Source organism: Canis lupus, chromosome 11 (genome assembly GCF_011100685.1).
Source record: "Canis lupus familiaris isolate Mischka breed German Shepherd chromosome 11, alternate assembly UU_Cfam_GSD_1.0, whole genome shotgun sequence".
Taxonomy (NCBI): domain Eukaryota; kingdom Metazoa; phylum Chordata; class Mammalia; order Carnivora; family Canidae; genus Canis; species Canis lupus.
In genome coordinates this window covers 55,719,646-55,732,499 of record NC_049232.1, presented here as the reverse complement: position 1 = coordinate 55,732,499, position 12,854 = coordinate 55,719,646, and the positions used below count along the sequence as shown (strand labels likewise).

Genomic DNA, 12,854 nt, shown 5'->3' with positions numbered 1-12,854 from the left:
TTTCCCATCTGTGAATCAGGGTAGATTCAGTGCTTGCTGAATTTCTTTCAGCTCCAACAACCCACCTTGGGGGCCTAACAGATCTCTGTAACCAAAGCCTGCATTGGAACAGTGACCACGGTGACAACCAAAGAATGTTCTAGCCTTCCTCCCCCATCACTAAATGAATCTTCTTAGAGGCAGGCAGCTAGCCTTTTTCCCCTGGGAAGGGACTTCATTCAGCCTTAGACTTTTGTTAGTTCCAAATGGCCAGAACCTGGATTGTTTTAGAGTGTAGTGTGGCTTTGTTTTTATTTTTCTTTGCCAGATAATCAAGGGACAGAGATGCTTCAGGAAGACCAGAAAATAGTGCAGCAGGATCTTCTGTTTGTTATTTTGAGTCTAAAGGCTGTGCCTTGCCTCTTTCAGACCAGATTAGAGGTGTTTTGTAAGCACATCTCATACGAAGGGCCAGGAATTGGTGACTTCACTTCCGTGAGCAAACATTTATTGGGCACCTAGGCCTGGAGGTACCTCCTAGGACCCTGCATGTTGCCATGAGAGATATATTAAACCCTTTGAAATGGCCAATATCTGACTGTTTTGACTTACAAGAAATGGTAATTTCATTCAGTTCAGTGTAAATGGAAAAAGATATAATTAAAGAGCCCTGTGCTCCCTACCATAATTGAGAGATGGGCAGGGTGCAGTGGAGACTAGGGAAGTGTGATTATAAGCTTGGAAAAGTCAGAGAGAAAGGGCATGGGAGCCTCACTTTGTATAAATAATAATAATAATAATATTATTATTATTATTATTATTATTATTGAGTACATCCCGCCTGCCTGACACTATCCTAAGTGCTTTGCATTCATTCATTTAGTCATTCAGCTATTCTTTTATTAAGCACCTACGTAGTGCTAGGTATTTTCTGGTGTAGAGGCAGGAGTCTTGACAGTAAATAAAATAGATCAAAAAAATCTGTCCTAAAGAACTTACAGTCTAATAGGGGAAAAAAGACGATAATAAGTAAAGCCATTGGTGGTAAATGCAGAGGAAACAAATAAAACACAGCAGTAGGCTTCAGGTGTGTGGAGAGGAATGGAAGGACGGGGTTATAATTTTAAATTGGGTGATTGGGGGGACCATTGAGAAGCACCTTTTGGCTAAAGTCTTAAAGGAGGTGAGGAAGTGAGCTGGGCTGGTTTCTGGGGAAGAGCCATCCAGGTAGAGGGAACAGCGGGTGCAAAAGCCCTGAGGTAGGCCCTTGCCTGGCAGGTTCAGGGAAGAATGACCGAAAAGGCAGGTGGACTGGTAAGAGGCACCACCCGTGGTCAGATTGTGCACCTGCCCTGTACATCATGGAACCCTCCAAGTTTGGTGTGAGGGGGTACTGTTTTTTTTCTTTCTTTTTTAAAGTAAACTCTATGCCGCACACGTGAAACTCAAACTCATAATCTGAGATCAAAGTTGCATGCTCTACTCCCTGAGCCAGGCAGGCGCTCCACAGCGGGGGTAACTCTTTTTACTCCTCTTTTTCAGTTAAGAAAACAAAGATACAGAGACATTAGGTAGCTTGCTAAGACCATGTCTCTCAGAGGAGCTGGGGCTCTTAGTAGAGAGAGGGTGGTGAGGAGCCATGGGACAGGGCTAGGGCATGGGCAGATTTGAGTGTTACTGTGTTTCCTCTGGGGTGCAGAGAGAAGGCTGTGGAAAAAATCCAGGCTGGGGTGATGAATTGGACCCAGGAAGCGAACTTCAGCGAACCTGAAGTGAATGTGGGGGCAGAGGATCTGCCGAGCTCGAGCTCGGTGCTGGGAGTGAGGAGGGGGTCCAGGCCAGGTGAGCAGGAGGAGGAGGAGGAGGAAGCCAAGCTGGTCTTGGCCTATTTATTTAACAAACACTTATTTGCACTTCTGCTCCCAGGACCGTCTAAGATTCTATGTACATTAACCCCTTCAATCCTCAAGGCATTGTGGAGGATCGATTCTCTCCTTATTACTACTACTTTTTAAAATGGGTGTGTTATATTGTATGTAAGTTATATCTCAATAAAGTTAATTTACAAAGAAAGTATATTTGTTTTTTTGTTATAAATACTTGACGGTAATGGGGAATTTAGAAAAAAAGGAAAACAGAAAATAAGTTATTCATGTCTTCTCTTTTCATCTCAGATAATCAATATAAAAATTTTGGTGTATTTACTTCATCTTTTTTCTACTCTTTCTCCCCATTTTACAGATTAGGACCCTGGGGCCCAGAGGGGTTGGGCAGTTGGAACAGGGTCATCCTCTTGAACCATGTCATCTGGCTCCAGTGTAGAGGGTCTTAATCATTGTGCTGTGCTACCTGGAATGCCAGTGGGTGGGTTCCACTGGGACCTACCCTACCCACTCGGCCCACCCCAGCATCAGTTCACAGATAGGGAGAGTGAGGCTCAGTGAAAGGCAGGGCCTTGTTCAGCATCTCTCACCCTGTTGGGAGCAGATATGTGAAGTCTCATTCTACTAAGAAGAAACAGGATGCTGGGAACTTGTGCAGGGTTGACGTGACAGCTGCTTTCAGCCTGGCCCCGAGCCCAGAGCTTGCAGGGGACTGGCAAGTGGCGTGACCCTGCCCACAGGGAGTGCCGAGGACTGCCGGGGCAGGCCTGCAGTTCCCTGAGCTTGAGTCTCATCCCTCCTGCTTGCCCTGGGTGGGAGGTGGCCAGAAGACAGGGAGGGAGAGTGTGGGGCTTTGCCAGGCCTGCAGGCCCCCTGGGAGTTGTCTCTTACTCTCTGACTGTGCATTTATTTCTGGCTCTGATGCCAGCAAACTCCTGGGGCTGCCTGCTGCTAAGGATGCAGTCCTGGCATCCAGTCCCAGCACAGCTACCAGGTGAGCCTGGGGCCAGGTCTTCCCCACTGCCCCCCCAACCCCCCTAGCCTGCAAAATGGCATCATAATGGTGCCAGCTGCAGGATGAAGTGAGATGTAGGTGGAAAGTGCTGGCACTCGGAGGTGCTCAATAGGTGACCTGCGCTACTGTTGCTATTCCGATGGCTACCTAAAGGGTGTTGGCTCAGGCTGGAGGATGGAGCCTTCCCCAGCCAGAGCACCTCCACAACAGTCCCCTTCACACCTGGCTGAACCAGGTAGGCCCCCCCCCCCCCCCCCCCCCCCCCCCCCCCCCCGCCCAGGCCTGCGCAGGAGGAGACGGAAGTGAACTTTGGGCAGTGGCTTGTAGTCCAAGATTGCAGATAACAAAAGACGCAGTAGAAGGAAAGAAGCCACACCCCTGAGGAGGGAGACCTGACCTGGCCAATATCGTGCTCTGTAGGCAAGTCACATCCCTTCTTTATGCCCCTTGTCCTCACTCACAAAGTGGGGAGAATATTTCCTGTCCTGATGTTTGTAATGATCTTCATCCCAGCAGCCGTCTACTGAGGCTTCTCTGTGCCTGGAGAGTATGGATGGAGATGACCCAGACCCATCACTGCCTTCAAGGGCACGCAGCCTGGGGGGGGTGGGGGATTCCAGCCATGATAGGGAAACCCAGGAACTGGGCCCTCAAAGGGGGGCATCTAACCTTAGGATGGAACTGGGGGTGGGAAGGCTCCCGGAGGAAGTGATGACCGAGCTGGTTTGTGAGTGAGATTGGAGTCAGCCAGATATTGGAGGCGAGGAAAGCGAGGAAGGTCATTGGGTAAATGGCCCACCTCTCTGAGCCTCAGCCTCTTTATCTGTAAAATGGCTCAAATGTAAATACTTGCTTTCCTAATTTATAGGGTGGTTGTGAGGCTTGAAATTGGATAAAGAGCATGGACATGCTTTTGAACAATGAAATGGCAGGCACCTGTTCATTGTTGTTTATTGTGATGTCTGGAGCCCCTGGGGGTTAGGGAAATACAGGGCCAGCATCCTTCTGGGTCTCAGAGAACATCCTGTCTGTTTTAAAAGGCCTCCAGTCAAATCCAACAGGAACCGAGAGGCTCAATTCACCTCATACCCCTTTGTTTTAAGAGCTCAAGAGTATTTCTGTACGAGGGTGTGGCTTTGCTTAGAGGGGGCCCTGAGGACAGCCGTGACCCAGTCACAGCCCTGTCCCACTGAAGAGGCACACGTGCCTGTAGAAAGCCATCAAGCCGTAAGCACAGGCCAGGCCTTAGGACCCAGGGTAGGGGAGTGTGGGCTAAGGGACGTTCCAAGGGAGGGAGTGGAAGACAGGGGAGTGCCATGAGGAGAAACCTTTCTGTGTAGAGGAAGTCCACAAGGTCACATGAAATGGAAAGACAAGACAGAGAACAGTAAGTGGAGACTGAGCCTCTGGATTTGAATGTGGGAGAAGAATGTATTTACACGCTTGTGCATATGGAAAAAATAGATGCGTATCAAGCTGGTTGATCATCACGATCACTTTCGTCTTTTCTATAGTTTGAAATTTGTACATGCTATTTGACTTTTATTTCTTAACAAGTTGTCTGTATGTAACATATGTGACAATATAATGCAGGTGGTCTAACAGTCTGACATCACCAGGCTGGAGGGCTTAAGGAGGCACCCATGGCACAAGGACTTGGTGAGACCTGGATGATACTCCCCTGCTGGCCTTCCAGGACAGTTGAGAGCAGAGTCCAGGGATGGCTGGATGAAGGAGTCGCTGAAGGAGAGGTCTCTGGGATAGGTTCTAGGACTCTTCTTGGGACAAAGACTGGGGTTGTAGGTGTCTGCAAGAACAGTCAGCGCTGTGACCAGACTGTCCAAGCCAGGGACTGCAGGCTACATCAGCAGGAGCATAGGCTCAAATCCAGAAAGGTAAGGTTCTACTAGAGTGTGGGCCACCCCCTGAGTGGGTCTGAGGCAGCAGGAACAGGTCCAGAGGCCCAGCTGGCTATGGAAGGGCCTGTGCCTTCAGATTCTGTGATGCTTTAGGGTTCTACCTCAGTATGCCAGACCTCAGCAGACCCTTTTCCCTCAAAGATGCACTTTCTTGGTCTTTGGTCTGTGGGGCCCTCCACACCTTCCCACCTCTTTACAAAGGTATTAAAGAAACTAAGCTACTGTCATATTTTATTGAATGCAGGGTGCCATCTTTTGTGAGATACACCATTATTTTATAATCCATTAAGAAAGAAAAACATCAAACTATAAGTTGTATCCCAGTTTCAAAGATACTAAATGTTGAAAGACTATGTCTTAGAATCAATTAGATATGACATGCAGTAGGCCTCACACTAGACTCTTCATGTATGTATATTCATTTAATCCTGTATCGACCCCCTGGCTAGATATTCTTGTCCTCTTTTTACAGATAACGGACCCAGAAAGGTTAAGTGATTTTTTTTGCAAGGTCACACAGTGAGCAAAAGATAAAGCTGGATTTGAACCCATCCATCACTTTTTCCTCATCCAACCCCACAAAGAAAAGGTTCCTGAGTCCTGGCCCTTGGGAAGAAGAAAGTGTTCATGCTGCAGAGTAAACATATGCCAGTTCAGAGTTCAGAAATGCCCCAATGGACTGGTCATTAAACACCCAGGGCTATGAGTAATGGGGGGAGGCCTCGAGGGGAGCTGGGGAAATAATGGACAGGAAAGAGCTCTGAGAGCTTGTTGGCTGGTTCATTAGCCTCGTCCTTGTTAGGATCAGTACCAGGAGCAGATTGGCCACCCTGCAGAGAGACCACAGAGACCTGCTCTGCACAGGTTATCCTAGAGCCTTACCTAGAAAGGCCCATTCGTTCATTTCCTACAAAATTATTTTTCAATTTACTTTTGTGAACAAGATCTTTATTCATGTATTGGTCACTGTGTGCCTGTGAAACATGGCCGCGTGCTAAGGATACAGAGAAGAACAGACATGGGTGCTGCCCTGGAGGGCTCACAGGCCAGAGGAGATGGCCAGTGACCCCTAAAGTCCCACAAAACCTGGAATGGGTGCCTGACAGAGAAGGGAGGGCGTCAAAACTTGCAGAGCGGAGAAGGTGCCTAGTTCAGGGTCACTGCAGAAGGCTGTCGTAGGGGAAGGACTTTGGAGCCGAGACCTGGAAGATGAGGAGGGGTAATTGGGTAAAAGTGGGAAGGGGAGCCTGCTGGACAAAAGAAACAGCCTGGAGGCTGAATGAATGGACCTTTGAGGAATCAAAAAAAAAAAAAAAAAATCAAAAAGCACTGAGTGTCTCCAACTCTGATTCCTGGGCAGATGAGGCCAGAGAGGTGGAGTGGGCCAGACCCTTTGGGTCCTGGAGCAGTGGCCGTGGGGTGACATGCTCAGACTGGCATCTTTTGAAAAGATTGGGGGCAAGATGGTTGGTTGGTGAGACTGAGTGTGCAGGTGACCCCAGCTGGTACCAGTGGGAGCAGAGCTAAGTGGAAGGTTTAGGAGGTGTCTGGGGGTGGGGGGGTGGCATTAGCTGTGAGTACAAGGAGGAGGCGGCCACACAGGCGAGCCCTGGGATGTGGCTTTTCTGGCTGTGCCCTCACAAGACCTGACTTACAGAGGGAAGGGTCTTGGGGGGAGAAGAGCTGTAGTGGGAAAGCTGTCACCCCCATTGGTACCTCTTGTCCAGGTTTGGATTTTGTCTGTTTTTTCTCGTGGAGACCTCCTTAGGTATCCTGGCTCATCCAGCACCAGAGTTTTGCTGGATGATGAGAAGTAAGTCAGTGGGTGAAGGCTTCAGGGTGACGATGAGATGACAGGCCTCATGGGAGGAGGTGGAGGAGGGGCAGACAGGCTGCGAGGAGGGAGAGGAGGCCCCTGATGGGCGGTCTCGGGGGTGTGGAGCTGTGGGAGGGTGTCCCAGGCGCCACAGTGTGTGGACATCGCGTGGCCCAGACGCCATCCCCGGAGCTGGCCTTTCAGAAAGGCTGGATCCAAGCCTGTGGCAGAGTGGAGGCAGCGCCAAATGGGTTATGCGGTCTGTGGCACCGGGCTCCTTCCTCGGGCTTGAACCTGTTTTATCCAGCATGGGTGCCAACAAAGGCCTGGTCACATCTGACAGGTGACAGGAAGCTGAAGGAGGGAGGGTGCAGTCAACTAGGGGCGCGTGAATTAGTGACTTTGAAAGAAAGTGGATCATTTTCACACGGTGACAGAGTGCAAGGTGTGGCCAAGAGGTGACTGAGGACACGGAAAGGAGGTCATTTGGAGATGATATGGTCCTTGTATGGGGGGAGGCTGGAGAGGATCTGAGACTTGTCCAAGGTCACACAGCAAGGAAGTAGCTCTGCTCGTGTGGTTTGCTGTGCCGTGGGTTCCAGATGCCAGAGAGTGGTTCCTTTCCACAGTCTTCCCTGGGACACGAGAACCCGATGCTGCTGGGTCTGCATATGGCCAGGGCTAGGCGTCAGGAGGCCTGGTGCGGGGCTGTGGCCAGCCAAGGGGTGGGTGGGAATGCATTCAGGGCGACTCTGAAAGAGGGAGCAGCTAAGCTGAACTTTACAGCAGCTGAATGTGCAGTGGTGAGCAGGACCTATTGGCAAGTGCAAGCCTCGGGCTGGCGATGGGAAGCATCCTGAGCCTATTTGGGATGCGGCAAAAAGTCCAGTTGGCTCCGTCTAGGGAATAGTATCGGGTACTGGCCAGTTGCCAATGGTGGGGAGGTGGGAGTAGCCTGCCCTGGCAGGGGGGAGTATTTTTTCATTGACACTGTTTAGACTTGCAGGCATATCATAATAAAAAGTCACTTTTAGCCAGTCTTATTTTTTTTTAAGATTTTATTTATTTATTCATGAGAGACACACAGAGAGAGAGGCAGAGACACAGGCAGAGGGAGAAGCAGGCCCCATGCAGGGAGCCCGATGTAGGACTCGATTCCAGGACCCCAGGATCATGCCCTGAGCCAAAGGCAGACACTTAACCTCTGAGCCACCCAGGTGTCCCATAGCCAGTCTTATTATTGTCTTTAAGTCCTCTACAGAAAATGCACCCCCTTATTGTCTGCACCCAGGCCTCCTGCCTTTGCCCCTCCCACTCACTCTCCCCCACCTTGCCCCACCTCTCTTCTTGCTTTACTCCTGGGCCACATCTTGGCTTTGAATCCTCAACTCAGAAGCCATGGAAGGTTTTAGAATAGGGGTTGCTTCTGTCTCGTGGCCCAAGTGGGACTCAGTTTAGAAGTCAGTTGCAGAGATTAGAAGGACAGCCTGGAGGAGGCAAGTAGGATGTGGGAGATGAGGAGGATTAGCGCAGGGGGGAGTAGAGCTGTGCGGATGGGAGCAGAACTTCAGGCATGCCTCAGAAGGCCCAGGACGCATGTCCACAGCTGTTCACCACCACACCAGGCCTGGGCCAGCACAGTGGGGGAGACCACTGGGCTGCAGCGGTTCCAAGGCCTGCAGTATCCAGGGCTATGGTTGGCAGTCACAGAATCCCCAGGCTTTAGGAGCACCTCAGATCTCACCTGCCCTAATCAGAACCTTCCAGAGCGTGAGGACAGCAGTAATGCCCCTCGGGGGTTACTTCCCAGCCCGCAGATACCGGCAAGACCTCAGGGGTACCCAAACAACAGCCCTCGGGCTGGGATTGATTAGTCCTCATGTTACAGATGAGGAGCCAAGGCTTCAGAGTGAAGCAGAGAGACTCCTGGAACCATGGCCTAGTGACGGCTCCATGTCCTGATAGCACTTGTAACTTTACTGGGATGCACACATGCATGCTACCCACAGCCACCCTCAGAGCTAGCAGGTGAACTTATGGCACAGGGGATATGGCTGCAGAGGGCTGAGACATGCAGGGACCTGGGAACAGCCCAGTGAGGGGCTGGACAGTGGTGGGGACACAGAAGCAGCTGGTTTTGAGCATCAAGAACTAGAGATTTGTGTTCTCTCTGGGATCTGCCACTGACCCGCCAAGTGCCCTTGGACAAGTTACATCCCTTCCCGAGTCCTTGTTTCCTCACCTGAAAAGTGAGAGTGTTAGATTAAATGATCTGTACCAGCCTGTGCACCCTGAAAATCCCGACAGTCTCCCCAGCTTCTGTTCTGGTAGCCTCCAAAGTGAGGTGTGCAAGACACTTGTTGGGGTGCAGGAAAAAATACTAAGAGAAAATCATGCAGCTTTGCTCACGTTTGGCAGGTGCAGACCCAATGTCACCACTCAGGCTGTCAGATGGCCTCATGCCTCACGTCTCCAGAAGTCTCTGGGGAGAAGGGGAAAGCACTCTGAGAAAGGATGACAAAGGACATCCCCTACTCTTTGTTTTCGGGAGTTTAGTACAATTAATTCAACCCGGTTAATCAGGTTAATCCAGACTAATTAATCCAGATTGGCTTTATGGATTATATTAACCAGTTTGAGCTAATCCTCACAAAATGGGCAAGTGGTTTTAGAAGATTCCTATCTGAACAGTGGGTCGTTAGGGGTTCTAATAATACCAGTACGAGGGGACAAGGAACGAACACTTGGATTTCCAGCATGATCACATCAGCAGCCACAAGACAAGGGGGGAAAAAAAAACAATGGCAAGCTAATCAAGTCTGATAAGAAGTCAGCCCAAGATGTTTTTATTTTTTTATTTATTTATTTTTTTTTTTAAAGAATTTTATTTTTTTTATTTATTTATAATAGTCACAGAGAGAGAGGGGGGGGGGGCGCAGAGACATAGGCAGAGGGAGAAGCAGGCTCCATGCACCAGGAGCCTGATGTGGGATTCGATCCCGGGTCCCCAGGATCGCGCCCTGGGCCAAAGGCAGGCGCCAAACCGCTGCGCCACCCAGGGATCCCCCCAAGATGTTTTTAAATTGCGGAGGGGGTGACGCTATTTGAAATACAGATTTAAAGTCACTCTGGTTAATGATGAATCTCACCTCGTGGAGATGTATGTTATGCCTCGCAGCCCCTGATGATAGTTACTTGTATAAAACATAAAATATTGACAGGGTGGGACTCATTTTCTTTTTTTCTCTTTGGAAGGAGTAAATGATTAAAAAAAAAAAAAAGTCCCCCTGCTTTAACCTCCTGATCCTTTTCTATGCAGCTGCCCCTTCTGACAAATCACTGCGTTTGTAATCAAACTTTGCTCAAGTGGGGTGTGATTTCTCCATTTCTCTACCTGTTCCCGGGGCAGTGATGTCTGGGCCCACAGAGCCCAGCACAGGTGTCAGTCTCCAGCTGGAGACGTGGAAAAATGGAGGGTGAGTCGATGTGCCCCGATTCACCTTTCCCATCGTGGGGCTGAGGCCGTGCTGACCTTTCTAGCATCAAAGGCTTGGGGTCTGCTCCCGACCCTAAGGAGCCCCATCTTTCCCAGCCTAAACCACAGTCTGGAGAAATGCAGCGCACCTTTCAAAGGTCTCAGACTCAGGGGGGTCCAGCTAGGGTGAATGACCCTCCCCACCCCCAGCCTCACAATTAGAAGACTTCTTCCCCAGCCATGCTTGGAATTTGTCCCTCTGAGGGCAGCAGCACAGATAAGGAGAAAATGTTTGGTACTGTATCCAGGCACAGGATCAAAGGAAACTTTGTTCCATGTCTTAGAGGACTCTCCCCGGCTGGGATGCCAGAAATCCAGATCCCGTTCCTGGTTCTGCCCTTTATGGATGTCCCCGGACAAGCCGACTCAGTTTCATTTCTGCACCCTCTGAGAGATCTTGGGGTCTGGCCAGTGCTACTACTATTCTAAGAAGTGAGTCTGGGAGCTTTTGGGGGACATGCTCTACTGAGTGGTTCTCAGCCCCCATCTGGAGGGTTTGTGTATGACCTGGGCTCCAACGTGGGTGAGAGATGGGGACAGCTTGGAACATTCTGGGGAGGCAACCAAAATGAGAAGAAGGAGACTTAGTCACACAAGAAAGTCCCCCACCTGAGTGGATCGATGGCAGGGGCATGGGGTCAGGGACCTCAGATCTCTGAAGGTTTGTGGGGTGGCAGGGGCAGTGGATGCGGTGGTGAGGCTCTAGGGACGAGGGGTGGAGGCAGGGCAGGAGGGGAAGTGTGGATTTCTGCTCAGTAGAAGGAGGAAGTCTGACAGCTGAGCTGCTCTGTCCCCCAGAAGGAGTGAGCTTCCCACCACTAGACTGATATAAGCCAAGACCCTCAGACTTTTCAGAGTGGCGTGGAAAGGAGGACAGGAAGCTGGGCTGGATGCCCACCTGGGGCCCTGACCCTGGGCAGTCTTGAAGCATTTGTTCTGTTTTTTTGTTGTTTTTTCTTTTTCTTTCTTTCTTTCTTTTTTTTTTTTTTTTTTTTTGCCCCAGATGTAATAAGATCATTTGGGAGAGGGAGTTAGTGTGTCTGGCTGAGAATTAGATTAGATAAGAATTAGAGCTTTAGACTCTAAATCAGCATGAAGGGGGGGAGGAGCGCAAGGCTTTCTCTGTTGCCTACCCGTTAAGGGAGTTTGGGTGCCTCCCAGCACAGATGATCCACTCCACCCGTAAATCTTTAGATCTTTAAGTATTGCCGCTTGGAAGAGAAAGAAAGGACATGGACACTTTGTGCTTGTGGTTTGATCTCCAAGCCCCGTTCACCTTATGCATTTTTGCTAAATGTTCATTTCAATCCATTAATATAGTTACATACCGTAGAGCAGTGCCTAGTTCACAGTGAGTACTCAGTAGAAGTTACTATTATTATTTATTTTGAATTTGCCTTGGATTTGCCATGTACCAGGCAGTGTTCTAAGTGCTTGTCATATATGAACTCGTTTACTATTTTAGGATGACAAGACCCGAAGCCCGGAGAGGTTGGCTAGCCAGCCCAAGGTGATAAGCCAGAGGGTGTGGTGAAACTGGTGTCTGAGGCCTGCAGGTGGGCCCTGGTTGTGTCTGTAACCTTCTCTGCTGTGTCTCCATGTGGTCACAGAATAAAGAAACAAAGCACATCTGCCTCCGTTCTCCCTTCAGAGCCTCCCTAAAGCCTCAGGAGGCTGGCGCACAGAGGTGCACATTCCCATTGTACAGATGGGGCCTGGGGCCCAGAGATGGACAATGACTTGAGCAGGGTCACACAGCAAATGGGGGCCAAGCAGAGTGGAGCCGGGCCCCTGGTCTCAGAACATCGATGTACCTTCCCTGCATAGAGCAGGGCTCCCAGCTGAGCCCAGTGGGAGTCCATGTGAGCAGACACTGCTCCCAAAGGGGCTGTTCCTTCGCCAGAAGCAGCCAGAGCCTGCTCCACAGAGGGGCAGCAAGCCAGAGGGAGATGGATGGGAGGAGTCATCCCTCTGTCCAGGGAAGGGCCCTCCCGGCCCTCCCAACAGTGCCCGGAAAAGTCGTGAGGGTGCTCACCCCAGGCGCCCCTTCTGTCTGAGGGAGGCATAGGCAGGGGAGCCCCTGACTAGCCAGGAGTAAAGGGGGATTGGAAGGGGGAGCAGAAGCAGAGGTGGAGCCTGCCTAAGGGGGCCGTGATGCCTAGGTGCTGCTAGCTCCTTTCTTCCGTTTTTACTGTGACAAAATGTGCATAACATAAAATTTACCATTGTCACCACTTTTAGTTCTGTGCCATGGGGTCCATTCGCACGACTGTACAACCAGCAGCACCATGATTTTGAAATTTTGATCTCACAGTAGCCTGTTCTCTTCTTTAATGCTTTTGCTGACATGTATGAATTAAAGATGTGCGTTCGGGGCTGAAATTATCATGCTTGACAAAAAGGACCACGATGTGTAGAAGCTCCCCCCCTGCCAGGCATTGCTTTGAGTTAACAAACTCATTGAATCCTTACAATTTGCCTGCAGGTTAGGTTCTGTTGTTGACCTCAGTTTACAGATGAGAAAACCGAGGCATAGAAAGGTTTAGTATCTTTCTCCAAATCCCTCACTGGATACTGCCGCTAACTGAGGTCTCGCTGCGTGCCAGGCTAGCTGCTGTGTTCAGCCTTGGCCCTGTTGCATAGCAACCTGGTAAGTGGTAGGTGCCCATGTGGTTCCAAGATCTGCAGAAGGTGAGTCTGGGTTTAT

At 50.2% G+C, this 12,854-nt stretch overlaps 1 protein-coding gene across 1 annotated transcript in view; it reads left to right on the top strand.

Annotated features, from left to right (window-relative positions):
- The first annotated feature begins 2,960 nt into the window (after nucleotides 1-2,960).
- The window catches only part of CORO2A (coronin 2A), a 49,290-nt gene continuing 39,396 nt past the window's right edge, over nucleotides 2,961-12,854 (top strand). The window contains 2 exon segments of the mRNA XM_038552914.1: nucleotides 2,961-3,112; nucleotides 4,471-4,772. Coding sequence (XP_038408842.1) covers nucleotides 4,521-4,772 — 252 coding nt within the window. The 5' untranslated portion in view covers nucleotides 2,961-3,112; nucleotides 4,471-4,520.